Source organism: Parasteatoda tepidariorum, chromosome 7 (assembly GCF_043381705.1).
Source record: "Parasteatoda tepidariorum isolate YZ-2023 chromosome 7, CAS_Ptep_4.0, whole genome shotgun sequence".
NCBI lineage: Eukaryota > Metazoa > Arthropoda > Arachnida > Araneae > Theridiidae > Parasteatoda > Parasteatoda tepidariorum.
In genome coordinates this window covers 16631394-16651672 of record NC_092210.1, presented here as the reverse complement: position 1 = coordinate 16651672, position 20279 = coordinate 16631394, and the positions used below count along the sequence as shown (strand labels likewise).

At 31.6% G+C, this 20279-nt stretch overlaps 1 protein-coding gene across 1 annotated transcript in view; it reads right to left on the bottom strand.

Moving 5' to 3' along the window:
• The window catches only part of LOC107449725 (fibrillin-1), a gene marked incomplete in the record, with an annotated part of 285801 nt that overhangs the window by 155046 nt on the left and 110476 nt on the right, over window positions 1–20279 (bottom strand). The window contains 1 exon segment of the mRNA XM_043039583.2: window positions 17993–18061. Coding sequence (XP_042895517.1) covers window positions 17993–18061 — 69 coding nt within the window.

Genomic DNA, 20279 nt, shown 5'->3' with positions numbered 1-20279 from the left:
ATTCGCTCAGGTCAATCTAAGTAAACCTAAGTAACATCATACTGAAATGAACCATTGCTTTGGTTATATTCTAAGAATCCCTGTCAAACTCTACAAATTTAACAAAATCACATCATTAAAAACTGACAAATGCAAAATTAACAAAGTTGCTTTAATGCCGTAAGCTTAATTGTTTAATGTTATCAATTATCATTTATTTTTCCATCCACACATTTAAAGAAACTCAAAACAGAAGGAACTGTTTTTCGAAATATATATGAAATATTAGCTTCTAACAGTGCAAAATAAACAAAATTGCATTATTAAAAATTTAAAAACTAATATTTTGTCAATGCAAAACTAACAAAAACGTATTGATGTTAAACATTTAAATGTGAATATAGTAATTTATTTTTCCAAGCATGAATCTAGGAAAATTCATGGCGGAAAGAACTACTACCTTGAATACATTTTTAAAATTCACGTGGAAAAAAAATGAAAAATTTAAATCAAGTACAATGAGTACAGCTTAAATATGCTGGTTTTGTCGACCTGGTGTGTATTTAACGATGCATATTAAACGAGAATTTTAAATTGTTCTTCTCACATGGTTAGCTTCATTTGAAAAGGGCCGTTATTTGTTGAGTTTGGTAAAGAATTTTCATTTGAAGCGAGTGGTTTGCATATTTGTTGAATAGACCCTCGCTATTCCATGAGGAGGAGTTTAAGCTTTTAAAATTATTCCGTGGAAATTTCTTGACGTTTACATCTGTTTCTTATTCAAAATAGAATAATTTTGAGCAATTGCGCATTTTATTTTAAAATTAGATTTTCCACAAGCTAATCAAATGTTAGGGAATTCTAAAAAAAGGATAAAAATGCAAAATTAAAGTTTTTGTTTAAAAATACAGAATATATTTATAATCGAAGTAAAACATTCCCGAAGCAACACGTTGTGGGCTAGGGAAACATAAACGGTTAAAGTTCTACAACTTCGTCACTATCGGAATGATTGTGGCAATGTGTTTATCATTGCGTACCAGCCGCGTTTACTTCCTAGACAAGCACTCGTTAGTACTCATACAAGTACTTATTAGTCAGGAGCATTTAAGTCGTAACTGAAGACTAAGATTCAAACCAGCATCCTAGTCGTTTATATATATATATATACAGTGGTGGCCAAAAGTATGGACACTTTTTGAAAGTTTCATGCTTTTCAACTTTGTGTGCTTGTAGAATATATTAATTTTCACTTAAATACAAACGTTTATATATCAAATTGAAGGTAATTTAATGTAGAATTTAATAATAAATACAGTATTACAATATCTGTATTACAAAAAAAGTTATGCAATTAATAGTAAGATCTATCTTAGATTTGCATTTTTTTAAAGTGATACTTACACAATCAATACTTAGTAGGATAACCCTTATTTTTTAAGACAGCTTCACAGCGTCTTTTCATCGAGTGAACGAGTGTTTGGAGTTCATCTTTCGTAATCACATGGTGCCAAGAATCAATTATAGCTTCACTTAGTTGTCTTTTATTGGATGGACGTTTTTTTCGTACAAGAATTTTCAAACGTCGCCACAAATTTTCAATTGGATTGAGATCAGGGCTGTTTCCTGGCCATGGTAATATATCTATGCCTTTATTTTGAAACCATGCTTTGCATACTTTTGCTGTGTGGCATGGAGCTGAATCCTGCTGAAAAATAAATGGTGCGTTGTTGGGGAAGAGATCCCTGATGGAAGGTATCAATTTTGGTTTCAGGGCAGTTTCGATGTATTTTTTGGCATTCAGGATGCCATCAATCACTTGAATTCGGCCCACACCATCTGCAGATATACATGCCCAAATCATGACATTTGTTGGATTTTTAGTAGTTGCTTCAATGCAATCAGGATGAAGCGCTTCACCTACTCTACGTCTCACGTATTTTCTACCATCACTTCCAAAGAGCGATATTTTACTCTCATCACTCCAGATTACTTGCTTCCATTGATTTTCTGACCATTTAATGTGTTCTTTTGCCGACTTAACTCGTTTTTCGCGTTGCTTTTGATTTAAATATGGTTTTTTCCTTGGAATTCTAGCTTGTAGTCCAAATCCTGATAACCTTCTTCTTATTGTTCTTGAACTTACTGCAATACCAGCTGCATTCATTTCACATCTAATGGCATCTGATGACATTTTTCTATCTTGAAGGCATAGCCATTTAATTTTTCTATCGGTAGTAGCACTTGTGCATTTTTTTCGGCCTGATTTGGCATCCTGAATGCCAAAAAATACATCGAAACTGTCCTGAAACCAAAATTGATACCTTCCATCAGGGATCTCTTCCCCAACAACGCACCATTTATTTTTCAGCAGGATTCAGCTCCATGCCACACAGCAAAAGTATGCAAAGCATGGTTTCAAAATAAAGGCATAGATATATTACCATGGCCAGGAAACAGCCCTGATCTCAATCCAATTGAAAATTTGTGGCGACGTTTGAAAATTCTTGTACGAAAAAAACGTCCATCCAATAAAAGACAACTTATTGAAGCTATAATTGATTCTTGGCACCATGTGGTTACGAAAGATAAACTCCAAACACTCGTTCACTCGATGAAAAGACGCTGTGAAGCTGTCTTAAAAAATAAGGGTTATCCTACTAAGTATTGATTGTGTAAGTATGACTTTAAAAAAATGTAAATTTAAGATAGATCTTACTATTAGTTGCATAACTTTTCTTGTAATATAGATATTGCAATAGTGTATTTATTATTAAATTCTACATTAAATTACCTTCAATTTGATATATAAACGTTTGTATTTAAGTGAAAATTATATTCTACAAGCATACAAAGTTGAAAAACATGAAACTTTCAAAAAGTGTCCACACTTTTGGCCACCACTGTATATAGTTTTTTTAGAGCTCCTCACACTATTATATTTATATATATTTATATATATTTTGCTTTGAATGTATTGATACACTATTAGAAAGTATTTTTTGCAGGTATAATCGTGTGAGCTGATGATGGAGACATTATATATTTTCATTATTTTGTTTTCCGGCTTTTTAATATTTTTTTAAATAATATTTCTTCTAATATTTTTTCACCTATTAAAAACCGATTTCGATGTTTCAAAAGTGTGACTGCAGAAAATAACAATGAAATTTTTTAAATTTTAATTTCTATGAAATTTTTCAGCGGATTTTATTGTATAGGTAAAATTTACGAATTTTAATGAAAAATTTTTTCAATTACCATTGAATTAAATAATCGATATTTTTTGTGAATGGCTTAGATTGTTTCAAAACCAAGACAAAACGCTTAAGACGCATTTTAAAAAAGACTTGTATTTTTTTAAATAAAGCCTTCAATTTCAAATAAACTATTGAAGTTTTCTTTAAAATAAATAACAAGTAAATTTCTGATAAAAAACAAAACATTTTCGATAAATTTACTGCGTTAATTTAAATTTATAAAATAAGTTCATTTTATCATCTTTTTTTTTATTAAATTTTTATTTTCAAGCTTAAAGGTACAAATAAAAAACGCAATAAACTAGATCGATTCATTCAAATTAGATTAATTTAGAAGTTAATAAAATGAAAAATAATAATTCAGAAAAAAGGATTCGTATATAGTTAAGACATCATCAATAATTAAATTTTTGGTTATGTATGTATGGTGTTGCAGTATAGTGTGATATTTGTGTCTCTTAATATGAATTTAAATTAAAATACTAATCTTATGTTATAAATCGAGATTAGAATTTTTCATGCGTAGTAGGTTTTACTGCAGCAATCGATAAGCAAAGCGGTAAGGTAAAAGTTAATTTGAACGAAAATGATAAAGTTTATTGACTAATAAAGTTTATCTCTGGCTGCATTTTATTATTTCAATAAAATGTTTGATATATACTCTAATAATCAGGATCGTGTACTAATTGATTAAGATTTGGCGCAAATTATTTAAAATTTTACCCATGGCTTGTTTACAAAAAAATTTGAGTTTAAAAAATCGAAATGAATTTTACAATATTCTTATCTGAGTACATAAAAGCAATTTTTTATAATCTTATTTTTTATATATCTTTGCTCCGGCACTGTTAACATATGGTAGGGAATTAACTTTACCTCCGGAATTTCTCAAGAATCATAAACCTTTCTCTTATGCAGGTGCTGAGGACTTTGCCAAAGATTTACTTGGTAAATTGTATAGTACTTATGCATCAGCGAGGGAAAATCTAGAAAATTCTGCGGAAAGTAGAAAGGCTCGTAGAGATAAAAACATCAAACAATATAATTTCCAAGTAGGTGATGAGGTATACTGGTTCAACCCTGTGTTAAAGAAAAACCAGTGCAAGAAATTTTCTAAATTTAATGAGGGCCCTTTCAAGGTGATTGAAGTCATATCTCCGGTCACTTTGAAAATCCAACATACAAAAATTATTGGCCATACTAGGGCTGTTCATATGGAGAATGTGGCAAAGGCGGAGCAAAGATTGGAAATTTTGCGATCCAGAGATAGTGGGTTCGGTGACCAAATCAGTGGCAGTGTAAATAGAGAAAGAGTAGAGACGCCTGCTCCAGGAAATCTACTGTATGAGACAGGTAAATTCGTGCCTTTTCCGCAACCTCGTTATAACTTAAGACAACGAGTAAATGGACGGGTCATAAGAAATTAGAATTTGTAAGAGGGGGGTGCAACTAAATTTTTCTTGTTTTAAATTGGGTTATAAATGTTTTGGGGTGGAATGTCAAATGTTCTCCAAATATGGAGGAGGAGTTTATATCTGGCNTTCGCGCCTTTTCCGCAACCTCGTTATAATTTAAGACCACGAGTAAATGGACGGGTCGTAAGAAATTAATTTTTGTAAGAGGGTGGTTTAACTAAATTTTTCTTGTTTTAAATTGGTTTATAATTGGTTATATCTGAGGGTGTATATATTTGGTTACATAGGCTGGAATGAGGTAGGTCGGTGGAGACTGTTTTTATTTTGCAGGTGGACCACAGTCCTTTTATGTACATAAATGTGAAGTGTAGGTCTCCACTGGCAATTGTAATGATATATGTAATCAGTCAAAACTGGGTTTGTCCCATTTTTTTTAATGTTATTTTGAAAATGTAGATTATGAGTGTTTAGATGCTTAAAATTTGGTGAAAGTTGAAGATTGAGAAGGTTGCTGTATAATCTTTTCCTGACCTCCTGTGGGCCGCTTGAAAAGGTATTGCTAAGTGTAAATCTGAGTTATAACGTTTTTTAAAGTTAAGTGAAGTTTAAACTTCCATGTCGCATATTTGATTCTTCTTTTCTGTTTCCTTGCAAGGTGCACATTGTTAGGATCAGATTTGATTTTAGCGATAAAGATCTAAAAGTAGGTTTAAAGCCGCGTGGTGCTTTTAGAGATTTTGAACTTTAAGTAGGAATTTTTTTATAAACAGCTTAGAGAAAAGAAAAAAACGGAATTTTGTGTGTAAGACCAGTAATTTAGTTTTCTTGGTTTCCTGATAATGTTCCAGGTCATTTTAACAAATAGTGCTATAATGTTTCAAAAAATTAAAAGTATTTTAGTTTTTTTTCGATGAGGCGATGGTATTGTAATAAATAGAAATTTATTATAGTTTTTTTTCAATACATTTAAAGAGAGATTATTTTTCTGTAGATGGCACCACTATGGTAAAGTTTAAATTCAATCATAATAATTTTTTTTAGAAATTTCGAATTAGTCTTTTAAAATGGGATTTTTGGGGTGAAATCTGGGTAACTAAATTTATTAATATTTATTGAGGATGGTATTATAACTTCTTTGGGGTATTAGTGGGTTTATGATTGTTTTTTCTCAGGGATTTTGTTTTTGGTTCTGACGTCCGCCGGATGCGGGATGACTCTGGATTTGGTAAACAGGTCAATCTAGATTCTTTCGCCTTGCTGAAGGGAGGATAAAAGAGAAGTGAAGAGTGTGGCTAAAAGCAGTAACCCGGAGGATACGGAGCTTGTCATCAGGAAAGGTGGTCCGTGACAGCACCTCGGAGATGGTGGATCGTAAACTTAAGGAAAGCTTAACTGAAGTCTCTAGCGGGAAGAACGACCGTGATTAGCCGAAGACCGATATCTTCGAGACGGTGGGCCAAGTCCGAACGTATCTATGCTGGAAGTCCGGTGTTCCCCTTCTGCATGCCTAAACTTAATGAAGTTAGAATAGCTGGAGAAATTTTGAGATCCTAGCCGAGGAGTTTGCCCACGAGTTCATCTACCATTCCGGTGGGCGGTTCCAGAGGGCGAACAGTAAATTCTTTTGGGTACTTATAAAACTTTAAATTTTATTTCGTTAACATTTTAGAGGAATCATTTACCGTAAATTCTGAACTGTTTATGTTGTGTTTTTTTTTGTATAGGAGAACAATGAGTATTTAAGTGTGATTTATAGACATCATAAACCAAGTCTTAAGTGCTTTTAGTAATGTTAAATGCAGTTTTTATTTCTTAAATGTCTTTTTTGAACTGTATGAATTGAAGGTTATGCTTGAGTGTTTTAAGGTTGCATGTTGTTTTAATTAATGTATAAAGGGAAGTGTTTATTCCCATGTTAGCATTTGGAAATGTGTGGAATTATGTTTTTTGAAGATTTAGAGTTGCAATAAAAATGAGTTTTAAATGTTAAGAGTTTCCTGTAATTCATTCGATACTTGCCTACTGTATAACCTGGGTAACCGTTACTAAAGTTAAATTTAGAGATCACAGCTAGAGGGGTAACGGTACAGATATTAAAAAGTTCATTTAAGAAAGGATAAATAATTTGTATTTTCTGAAATAAAGAGTCTATTCTGAAAGGAATTAAAAAATGTACGGGATCTCGATTACAAGATATCTTACCACAGACTATTAATGGTTCTTGAAAGTTTCTAATATCTATTTTTGTACTATCTAAGAAATTTCCGTAAAATTAGAACAGTTGGTCAGAAATTTATGCAGCCAATTTTTCTAATGGAAAAAAGCCTAGAACCCGCAATTGCAAGAAAACTTCAGCAAAATTAGTTAAATCAACTACTAATTTATGGAGTTATTAATTGAAGTTTCCTTACTAAATTAGAGGATGTTGAAAGCCTGGTTGTTGTTTCCATGGAGGATACAGCATCGTGCTAAGGACATAAACTTCTTAGGTTCGAACTTAGCAGCATCAAAAGAATCTCGCTCTTTCTCTACATTGGTGACCACTGACAACGAACGGCCAGCCCCCCCCCCATTCCTTCGCAGATGGCATCTCCAAACTATTTATTCTCTTTCCACAGTTATCTCTGATCTATAAACAAATCGCCTGAATCTCAAATAATGTCAAAGTCAACGAAAGATAACTTGTGCAAGCATAATGTTAATTTACGGTCAGTGGTCATATATATTAAGCAAAGTTGGCCTATAATTTGAAAACCATGTTAGCTTTCAGGGCATACATTTATTTTTAAGGTCAGTATCTGAAATGCATTTTATTGGTGACTGACCATAATCCAGTGGGGGAAATTGAAGATCCAGCAAAAAAATTATGTTTCAAGAATGAAATCCAGTAAAAAATTTATGTTTTCTCGTATTAAATTTAAAATGCGATGAATTTGATTCTCTCTGAAATTTTTTTTATTAATTATATGTCTAAGAAAGTTGAGCCGTGATGGGTTCTTAGTTAAGGGACTGAAATATGATTGTGATGGATTGGGATTGAATCCCGAGTGGTTCGGCCCGTTCAGTTCCGGCTTGTCCACAATTCTGACCACATTGTCACAATCAAGCCATGTGTCATGAAATTTCAGATTCTTAATCTCCTTGACACCCTTGGCCCACAACGGGCCGTTGCGGGAGTGCTTTACTTACTAAGAAGGTTATTTCATTATAAACTTACTTATTTCAAAGTAAAACATTTTTCTTAAACTAGCTCTTAACAGTTACTTGATTTTCTTGTTTTAACAAAATAAACTATTTTTCCTCTTAATAAATTTTTGGTCTGAGAAATTCCGGTGGTTTCTTCACCAAATAGAATCTTGTGTCTACTTTTAATTATGAGCTTCTGTTACATTTTTCAGGAAAGAAACATAGTTTCCCTTACTCTTTAAAAAGAAAGAACAGCAAGATAAGGCTAATTAGGCACGGTTACTCTTTCATACTCTTATTTTAATTTAGAATTTTTACTCGCTGAGAAATAACAACTTTGTCAGAAAAATTAAAAGCGATAGATTCAAAGGATAACCAATTTTTATTTGTCATGTCTCAAAATTGATCAAATTAAAACATATTACCTGTGCGAATTGAAAACATCACGTTAGTTTGATTAAAGCAATTTAATTTTTAATCATTCTTGAAATTGTTGAAGTTTACGTTTTAAATGTTTCAACTTCATGATGCTTATTTAATTATAAATGTAGCAAAAATTAATATTAATTGCTAATAAGAGAATGTCTCAAAAATTCTAATGGAACAAAATAATAATGCTAATTTGTAAAACTTATTCTAATATTTTATTTCTAAAAATACTGTGGAATTCATAAAGATATTAATCGACGGACATAAAATAAACAAAATACATTTTCAGAAGTATCTACTTCATTTGAATTCGTGTAAAATAAGCGATATTATGTTAGAAAAAAATTGATGAAAATTAATTAAATAAAGAAAATTTATGACGTCAATCTTTTCTTTAACTTCAATTACATTTATGTTGTGTTTTGATGATTTTGAAATTAATACCTGCGTTTTAATCAATTGTAAGTGTCATTTAATTAAAATTGCCTGCAGTTATCTTTTTAAAAAAAAAGCTATTATAAATATGGCAGAAGTCATAATATATAAATAATTGGTCAGTAAGCGGATGGGTGACTAATTTGATAAGGCTACGTAGGGACCAAGAGGGGGCTGTATCTTTTCTCGTTAAACTGTTCTACAGTAAAGTGCTCAAATTCGCACGCAGGTCATCGGGCTACCAAAGTTGAAAGCCATACCCTCTGCAGAGAATCAAAATTGTGATGACATATCTTCGGATCAACCTCGGGGATTCCGCCCGAACCGTCGCCAATAGCCCATTTAGCAGCTTTAGTGCGACGTAAATAAAATACGCGTAGTTTGTCTAAGGTATAAACTCCCCTAGCCATTCGTCTAGATCCGTGGCGGTGACTATGGTAATGAGGTACAACTATTTCAAGTAGGGGTGTGGGGTCACTGTTTAAGACAGGTTTCGGCTCGGTGAAAGAAACAGTGAAGAGAAGCTACCCTCCTTCAAATGCGCTATTCTTGTTTCCATAGCACAAGCGGCTTTAGACTTTGTGGAGGGGGAAGTTCATACCGTAGAAAAACTATACCTACCTACATATATAAATAATCAATACATACAAAACAATGAAAACAAGTAGCATAAACTAAGTATTGGCAGTACAACTAGTTTCTTTGATCTTACATGAAGTGCTGAGCGATGTACTGGTACTGGTTCATGAAGTACTGGTTTCCTTCCCTCAATAACACCCGTAGATTTAAGCTAACTCCGGACATTTTATAATTCAATGTTGATTAAATAACTATCAGTATGCTAATAGAATGGTAGTCTATGAATGTTTTAATTGAGTTAGTTACTACTTAATTTTTTCTTATTTTTAAAAAATCATACTTCTGCGGTCAAAGATTGAATTAGTAATATGCTATGAATAAAAATCCTATGACCATCGATGCTAAAAAGAGAGGTAGCACATTAATATTTAAATTGAGTGGGTATTTTTTCATTTTAGCTACAACATTATTCAATGATCACAGATAAGAATGAAAAACTTTTAATTGCTAATAAATCAAAGTGGAGAGGCATGTTTTGTTTCTCCAAGATAAAAACTAAGAATGAAATAATTATGCGACCTGTTTTTATGGTTTTGGAGAGGGAAAAATTCTCAGAGAGGGAAAAATTCCATTGACATATAATCCCATGGGGTCTTCGTTTCCGCTACGTCTTCGTTTACCGCTAGGTGGTGGTGTTCATAAGATCATAGGAAGAAACAGACCTGCATTGCCTTCGTCAATTTAGCTGTCATCTCCCGCAGATGAGTATGCAACGTTTTATGAACACCGATCTAGCAGATGTCCATATGATGTATGGATTGACAGAAGGAAATGCACGAGCAGCACAAAAATTGTATCTCGAAAGGAAATCACAGAGATAAGCTATGGACCGCCCAATTTACGGCCCGACGGTGCATCGTATGCATTGCGATGGAAACTTTGAACATTTTTGTGACTAATTCACACATCATCTACAACAGCACATGTAACATCTTACTAATAAATATTTCAGATGGTGTCTCCTTCACCTAGTGTCCCTTCGTTTTTTGTACCTTGGCATACTACTTTCCCATGACATTTCCGACTATGGGTTTCTAAGCTATTCTGAATCCTTGTGACATCTCCTACCTTCCTTCAAGTTTTGTTCCAATACTCCTAAGACACCTTGTACATACAATTCGAATGCTTATCCAACTTCAGCTAGTTTTTATGACGAAGTAAATGTCAATAATCTAACAAAAATGTACCATTAATTTCTTTTATGCTAAAACTTTAATGCAAACCTTATAAATTAATATTTAGTGTCATATCCAGGAAATTTGAGTACATACACAAATACAAAAAATATTACGACGTAACAATTCAGGAATAAAAGATAATATAAAGTTAATATATCAATTATCACACAGAAGGCCCCTTTTATATTGAATGGTCACTTTATTATAACTACTCCCTTTAAAATTTCGCTTGGCCAACTTCTTTATATTAATACAGCTATGAATAATCTTGGGATGGACTCTACGTGATTATGATATATAAATTGCAACACCTTCATTGCTCTTTCCAATTATTGTAAGACTGGATGCTTGTGGACCTCGAAGACGGATGGCTTTTCAACTTTGTCCCATTAACTCTCAATGGAATGAGGCATGGGACAACAAAGCAAAATGTGCATTGTGTATCTCAAATCTTTTACGACATCAGAAGTACGGCAGGACGCATTGTTCTCTTTAAACTACGCAGAGGCCCCAGTAAATGGATAAGGTGACACGTAGTTCGTACTAAAATTAATATCAAGATTTTTTTAAGGAAAAATCTTAATGTATTTGAACTACGTTTAAAACCTAGTAATTTTCTATACATCTTTAATTATTTACAGATTTTATGTTGTAAATAATTAAAAAATCTATCACTCAGTATGACTTATGAAAACAGTTTGCAAATATAATCTTAATAATCAGGTCAAATACCAAAAAGTTAGAGGTCTGAAAGCATTGGTCCATATTACCTACAAAGCAAAGTTCTCCATCCACTGCTAATACTAGAGACCATCATATGGATTGCAACGTTTCTTTTTAAAGAAAAACTTTAAATTACTATGGGATGTCGACAAAAAATCTNAGGGTGAAATGTTTTTTTTTTTGCGGACTGTACATGGTCAATAACAAGGTTTAGGGATGACGTCTTATTCAAACTACCATCCATCAACTATCGAGCCGTTTAAAATCTACCAATTTTCTATAGATTTTTAATTATTTACCGATTTTATTTTGTAAATGATTAAAAAATCTATCACTCTGTATGACTTTTGAGAATAGTTTGCAAAATATATTCTTAATAATCAGGCCAAATACCAACAAATTAGAGGTCTGAAAGCATTGGTCCATATTACCTACAAAGCAAAATTCTCCATCAACTGCTAATACTAGAGACCATCATATGGATTGCAACGTTTCTTTTTAAAGAAAAACTTTAAATTACTATGGGATGTCGACAAAAAATCTGCACCTATTTCAAAGAAGAAGTAAAATCTTCAAAATATCTTACGATTTCGGAAGAAAATTGATAAATCATCAGCATTACAGCATGTACATGGTCAATAACAAGGTTTAGGGATGACGTCTTATTCAAACTACCACCACCAACTATCGAGCACTGTCAGCCACACTGTCTATCAAGCCAGCCAGCCCTGTCTGCCAGACTGTCTATCAAACCAGCCTGCACTGTCTGCCAGGCTGTCTATTAAACCAGACATCACAGTCTGTCTGATTGTCTATGTCTATGAAATCAGCTTTGTGTACTGTGTGTTTAACAAAAGAACTCCTCTCCTCTTAGAACCGTGAACTGTTTGCTGCTATGGAACCAAGAGAAAATGTACATCAAAGTGAGGGAGATTATGATACTTCTTTCGCTGACTCGAGTTTAATCCAGCTAAAAATGTCCACCGCACATCCCTACTTGAAATAGTTTAGCATCGGAAACAGAGTCACTGAAAGTGCTCTAGACAGCTGGTGAGAGAAGTTCTTTCGTCAGACAGACAGTTTCTCTCATAGGGAGTATTCTGTTGCAATAGTTCATTTGCACATAGTCATAATGAGGTAGAATTTCAACATGTTTTCTTTTTAAATTTAAACCCAGATCGTCACTTTCTGATAATCCCGAATACATATTGCATAATGAATCTTTAAGAAACAATCCTGTCTTAAGCGTTAAAAGCATTTATAAAGTAACAAATCCAAGAAAGAATGTATAGACACCGAACCTTTCTCCAGAAATATTAATCTTAGGAAGTATAAATTTTGAATATCTCAAACACTAATTATGCTTACGTCTACCAAAGTGCCTTAATAAATAAGATTTACGGACACAACAGGAAGCGGAACATCGAACTAATTATGAATACATGGGAAAGTTTTATAGTCCCTTTAAAGTTTTCGATCTATGTATAAATATTTATGTTATCAGCTTACTCCGTACACTCTCTGGATAAAACGCTCGGATGAGTTTTCCGATCGATAATTCTGAGTACGTAATTAAAGCTTTATTAAAATTCAGCATAAGATTTTTTATAATGAACCATGTAGAATAAACTTTTTGTTCTTATTGTACTAATTTAGAGTTAAACGTCATTCAGATTATCCTCGAATAATGTATGGATTTTGCAGTTGAGTCTGATTTAGAAATAAATAAATTTGACTATTTGATGTACATATTTCTGGAAATATATAGTTTATATATTTATTACTCCTACGTGACATTAAAAATGCAGGTATTTCTCTATCTAAATTGGCAACACTAAAGTGGCTGTCTTAATAATTTAAGTAGTAATAGATAATTAGTTATACGTTAAGTATTTGCTTAGATTCATTATGTTAGGTAATTTCAAGCGATAGTTAAAGTAGTGTTGAATAATTAATTATAAGTTAAGTATTTATTTAAAATAATTTTTTTTATTTCGAATAGAAATAAATACTTTGTTACAATGTAATTACTTAGATTTATTTTTGATCCTTTTTAAACGGGTGTAGAAATTTAAACATAAACGCAGGTTTTGTAGTGGAATAAATTTTTTTTGGAAATTAGGAATATTATGTAGGGGAGAGTTGGGTAGTTCCTCCCACTTAAGGAGTATTGCTTATATTTCTGTATAATATTGAGAAATAATCAATATTTTTGTATGTTTCTATTGTTTTATCATCTAATTAAATAATGCAAAAAGAATAAACCAAAAAAAGAATAGTTTAACTTAAAAAAATAGAAATTTAAAAAAACATGTTTTTCAGCTCTTTTCAAAATGTGTCGGGTAGCCCCGCCCAGTTACAAAAATTATGTTTTTTGACTGTTTTTTCAGGTGTAAATGAAAATGACCAATGTATTGACAATAGATAAACCTCATTTATCATTTTTATCACAAAATTATTTTATTTATTACATATTTATATACTTTTAGTGAATTCTATCATTTAATAACAATCATTTAATAACAACAATATTTGTTGTTAAAAATGCATATAACATTCAAATTTGAAGCAATAAAATAATAATCTTTGCAACCGTACATTTATCGACGAAATAAAATTGGGCGGTGATACCCGACATTCATGTGAGCGGGGCTACCCGAAATCCAATTTTTTTGTAAATTTGTAATTACTCGAACAATTTTTTACATACAAACTTCTTTCTTTGTGCAAATTAAACTTAAGACTACATACTTTAATGCTGTATGTATAGAAAAAATTATTTTTTTAGTATTAAAATGAAGTTTAATCGAAACATTCAACCAATTTTTCTTAATTTCATGACTACTGTATTCAACATATTTTCAAAACTATTGTTTACCATGTTACCAGCTGCATAAATACTTGAAACTTTGAAGATAATCATTTTTTAATCTAACAATTAATGTCCGATGGCCCATTGACTTGAAAAAATATTCTATACATATGAAATTGACCGTGGGCTGGGGTACCCGACACTCCCCTATATATACATGTACTTTAAGGTAAACGATAAAAAAAATAATTTTCTCTACTTAAGTAAAATAAATGCAAATTTTATCGCAAAAGAATACTAAAATATTCTTCTTTTTTTCATATCAGAATTACCTTGTTTATTACAGAAAGTTTAAACAGTTTCCAGAATAATTTTATTAAGAAAGCACTGAATAACTCATAATAGAAGTCAAAGTACAGAATTTTTCATATTAATGTTGTAGTATAAATAATAATAGATATCAATTAAAAATATTCTTCATATCAAAATTTAAGTGAAATTTGTAATCATCTCTAAGCGGAAGCACAGCAAATATGCCGCTTGACATTTTTGAACAAAAGTGATTTATTGACTGATCCTTCATTTCACTATTTAAAAATTTTATTATATAATTACTCTATTGTTGATTGCAATCAATGATGAAGAGGGCTGATCAATGATTGTGAAACTGCAAAACTCCCTCAACTGCTTTGTTTCTGACACTAGATTAGATATATTTGTTAAAATTAATAACTAGATGTTTAAAATAATAACTTCCTCCAAACAGATATGTTTGTTGAAAATAATAAATAGGACCTCTGAATTCATCATTATAAAAATCTGATAATGTAAAATTGTTTATTGAGTTATTTTTAATAAAATTATTGTGATTACTGAAAATATTCAAAGCAATGAATTCTGCCAGAATGCATATATGCGTTAAACTATAATTAGTTTTCGGTGCCCAAGTTCTAACTATCGAATTTTGCGATTTTTATTAGCATTATTAATTAAAAGATGTTGCATCGAAAAAAAATTTGCCTTTGTACTCTTATAAAAGAGGATGTTCTGAGCACACTTAAAAAATTAGGAATGTTCGGACAAAAAGCTAAAAATCAGGTCAAACAAGGTCAAAATAATTTTTCGTCAGGAAAATCGGGACAACTACGAACCCTAACCTCGCATACTGTCATAACAATTATTGGTGATGGAACTTGCCTTTTTCAAGCAATAGCATATATTTTATACGATACTCAAGTAATACGGTTAATTATACTCTTATTGTACGGTACTCAAGTCGACAGGTGCTTGAGGGAGTAGTACAGTACTTTATAGAGTATTGGGATGAGTTTTATGTTATCTCACAATGAAGATGGAAATAATATTTATGCTACCTACTATACTATTAAAATTTTCCCCTTAACGTCCGGCAGGTGGCGCAGCGCCGCAACTGTTGTGTCTGTTTTGTTTTTGCAAATGTAAGAAAGCGTAGAGGTGCGCGCAAATGAGCTTGTGCAATTATGATATCTTTAAATATTTTTGTAAATAAATAATTAATATAATCAAACTCTTACTTCCTGTCCCCCCCCCAAACGAGCTACTCGACACCTGAACAAATGATGGGATTACAACAATACTGAACTATCCCGAACTTGTGTAATTTAATGGCTGTGGGGCAGATTTTAAATTATTACTTTAATCCAATATATAGAGAACTCATATATCGCTGGCATCTCTAAGAAATAGTTAAAATTGAAACCAAAGCACTTCCTGCGTGCAACTGCTAGTCGATATCTGACTAGTTTAGCTTACGAGATCTCACTAGCTTAGTTTACGATATCTCACTAGTTAAATTTACGAGAAAACTATCTCTGTTGGTGCAAAATGTTTGAGAAATGTAAATGCAGATTTCATTATTTAAGGGATCCTATAATAATAGTTTTCCTCTTACAATGAAGTATTTAATATTTTATAAGCGTCGTTGAACAGCCGACCTAACTGTTAGGGTTTACGACTTCTAATGTTTAACTCCGTATCCTTGTAATTTTGAACCCAATCCAGAAGACAAGGGAACTTTGGGATCAAGTATTGGGAGAAATTTGCTTTCGAGGAGGACTTTTTGACGGAACGAACCCACATTTAAGTTACGTGGAGAATAAAACCACGAAAACCTCCCACGGTTAGCCTGACGGCAGGGGTACTCTAACCCATTATCCGTCAACCGCTGCGGATACTTTACGTGAGCACTGTGGTCGGCGCAAGTCGGATGCGGATTTCATATTGACCAGTCGTTCCTGGGATTCGAATCAGGTTCACCTCATTGGAAGACGAACGCTCTATCCCCTGAGCAATCACGGCTCTTTACAATGAAGTATTTAATAAAGCAAACTAAAAGTTTTTTAAATTTAAATAAATAAAAAAAAGCATTTTTATTATGATTTCTTAAATTTGTTTTTCTTTTAAATGGAGCGTAACCCTTTGTGTTTCGCAAATGTCACTCTCCTTTTTTTCTTCAATTTTATGAAAAAATACAAATAAAAAAAATAAAGATATTTTAATTTTAATTTAAGAATAACATTTATTATCGTTCTTAAAATTTAGTTGGAAATTATTTTCTTCTAAATTTTTAACCCATGATAAAATTATAATTTCAAAATGTGGGTGCCACGTTCATTAAAAATTAGTAAAAAGAGATACTGTTGAAATCGTTAGAATTGAGTATCTATTACATAAATACTCAATTACAAAATTAAGTCCTACGGAATTAATTAGTTTGCAAATAAACATTTCAGGGTTAATATGCGAGGCGGCAAATCAGACACGGTTGAGAAATTCAATATTTTAACTGGAGAACAGCATGCTGCTGTTATTGCGTTTTCGTTTTTGATTATTATTTCAAATTGAATATTTAAAACTAGATTTGTTGTTCTTTTAAAGTAAACCCATGATATCAATGTAAAATTTTTTTTCTACGGCCTTCTACATAAATACCGATATTAGTTTACCAAACACGATTATTAAAATATCAGTGTCATTACTAATTATTTCCGATTGATAAAATTAATTTCTTTTGGTACTAATTAGAATAAAGAAATTTAAATTTTGCGTTAAAAAGCTAAATTAATGTAGAAAATGAACCTATTCGTATATGAGAACCGTAAAAAATTACCATATTTTTATTGACAATAATGCTAAATTAATTTAACAATAAAGTACTACTGACCTTATGCTAATTGATGTTTTTACTCGGTACTATGTATAATAATATTGATTCCGAGTTAACTATAATAGGTAGTGCGGAAATAACTATCTTAAAACCCATCTAAAGGGATTAAAAACCAGGGGAAATTGTTGGTAATTTTTGATTATCAAGAGTTGATCTCTTGAAACAGCTTTAGCGCAAATGATACTGCCTGTAGTTAATCTTAATTTAGCTGGAATGAATTTTTAAATTTCTTGTTTTTCTTAATCTGATAACGTAAAAGCTTCTAGTAGGGCATTAATAAATAAATAAATAAATAAATTGGAATTATTTTAACTTAATTAAATTACTCGGTTTGTGTCTTTCAGTGTAGTGCGTATATAAACATAATTTAAACCTTATTTAACACATTAACCGGTTTTCATTTATTAAACAATAAATAAGTCATATTCACATTTTCCAAATTTATTTATTTTTATAACCGTCGTTGAACAGTCGATCCTATTTTAAGTTTACGGCTATCAGTGTTCAACTCCGCGTCCTTGTAATTCTGAACCTAGTCCAGAAGACTCAGGAACTCCTGGATAAAGTATTGGGAGAAATCTGGAGGACTTTCTGGATGGAACTAATCCGCATTTTCGTGAAGAGGAAAACCACGAAACCTTCCCACAGTTCGCCTGGCGGCAAGGGGACTCTAACCCGTGAACCGTCTACTACTGAGGATATGTCCGATGGCCCATTGACTTNGGCAGAGTCCGTTGCCGCTTCTTTTTGTCCATCCTGGGCAACACTGGCTTCTTGGACCTCGGCCACACACATTAGGTCTGAAATAAATAACAACAATCAGAGCAAGATTCCACAAACTATATGTTTTACAATATTTAAAAGTAATTGATGCGTATATTTAAACTAACTTTAAAATTACTTTAAACTTATTAAACTTATTAAAAAATTAAGCAGTCACGAATTTGTTAATATGTGTATAATTTTGTTAATATTCTTTTGTTATGAGGATAAATATCTCAAATGAACCCCTAAATAATTAAATATTTGCTAATCCTTAATTATCTTAATTAGAACAGTAATAATTATAAAATTTAGGAATTAGATTAGAATTATCTTATTAGATTAAGAATTCTCATATTAGAAATTAATATTAATATCTTAAGTAGAATATTTGCAAGAAATTCGCTTAATTCTAACGCATTTTGGAGAGAAAATAACTCCTGTGTGGAAAACTCTGGTTTGGAGGCATTTTTACCAAATTGGCTATAATCTTGGCGAATTAGAGCTCATTTTGGTGACAAAATGATTGTTCTAGATTCTAGAAACTTTGTTTCAAAGCTGTAAGAACCAGAGTTTACGGGAGTTACGCAAGAATTGCCTAATGTCGTGTCAGAAGTTCCGGGGAATCGTCGCCAAACTTATATAAATAAAAGTGTATCTACCTTGTAGATAATTTTGGGAATTTGTTTCCTGTTTTAGATAATCTTATCAAAGATTTAAATTAGCATTTAGGTAATTATGTAAAATTTTAATTTAATATAAATTCTAATTTAATTTAAATTTAAATGTACTTTTAGTCCCATGTACTTTTAGTTATTATGTAAAATTTTAATTTAGCTCTGGTAGGAGGTACAGTATCCATACAAGGCACTCTGTATGTTTGTGCTCAAGTTCAAGTACCTGGTAAACAGCTTATGACTGTACATTTTAGTGCTCTGACTAGAATTAGATCATAGACCCGTCTAAGATTGTAAAGCCTTTGTTTTTCTGTACAATGCTGATATTTGAACTGCAATTGAGTGCTATAAAGAGCTGTATCTTAAGGACTGTTTAATTCATCTCCAATCAAAAGGAATCCCTGTGCTCGGTACAGTATAAACGCGTTTTCTTTTGTCTTCTCTTTTAGAGAGAAAATTGAAGCACATTAGCGTTCCTGATGGATCTAATATATAAACTATATAAGTATATAGTTGAGTGAAGACGAGTTCTATGAAATAAATTTTCTAATTATTTTTTTTTGAAAGAAGAGAAAAAAAATGGGGGGAAAATCCGAATCGCATATTTAGGCACTCGTAAGAGCTTTTGATGCATTTTCAGCTATGTTTATTAGATGTATTCTGTTTGTTTTTAAATTTATCGTTTTATTATAAGTCATTAAATTTTTTTTTGATTGACGTCATTTAAAATCATTCTTTCTACTTTTAAATATAATTTAAAATAATTTGTTTTTACTTTTTGTGTCTCTATAAGGAAATTCCAAACTTTTTTACTCTTTAGGTAGCGATAAACTGCGCGTTTTTATAAAGTGAAAAAAAAATTCCCCTCTATTTTTACATTTCGTTCTTTCTGGTCATTTAAGTCCTTTTTGTTCTTCTACCAAATTACACGCTTTAACTGTCTCAGTAATTTAATTAAAGTTCGTTTTTAGCTTCGTGGAAAAAGAAATAAAAGATTCGAACATTTTTTCGAAACTAGTTACAGATTTAGTTTTCCAGATTTTTCAGAGGTTTGCCAAAGTTAGTGTTGATCTACTATTATTATCTTTTTAGTATCTTGATAGTTGAAGCACATATTTTTTATCGATATTGTTGTAACTCGTGTTTTTCAATTGTAGGTTAAATTTTTCCTCTCGACTAAGTAAAAATTTTCTTCGAAATTTTTCGCACGAAGAAAAACTTATTCTTGCATGATAAAAAACCGTTGTGACTATAGATATCCGGTTTTGCATAACTAAACTATCTGCCGGTTTAAAACCGTAAACTTTACGGATTTTTTTTTTGCAGTGCACCATCTTAACAATAAAATTATATTAAGATTGACCATCCCTTACAAAAAAATTAGGTGTTTCTGAGGTTGTTGTGTGGTGGACAGATGTAAAACACTACACCTGCGGTATAAAATGAGGTTATGTTTTGCACCAAAAACAATCTCATCAATAAACCTCAATTTTTAACCTCATTTACAGCTAACAAAATAAACCTCATAAATAACTCATAAATAATTTCAGTTTAGATCAGGTTAATTTATAAACACCTC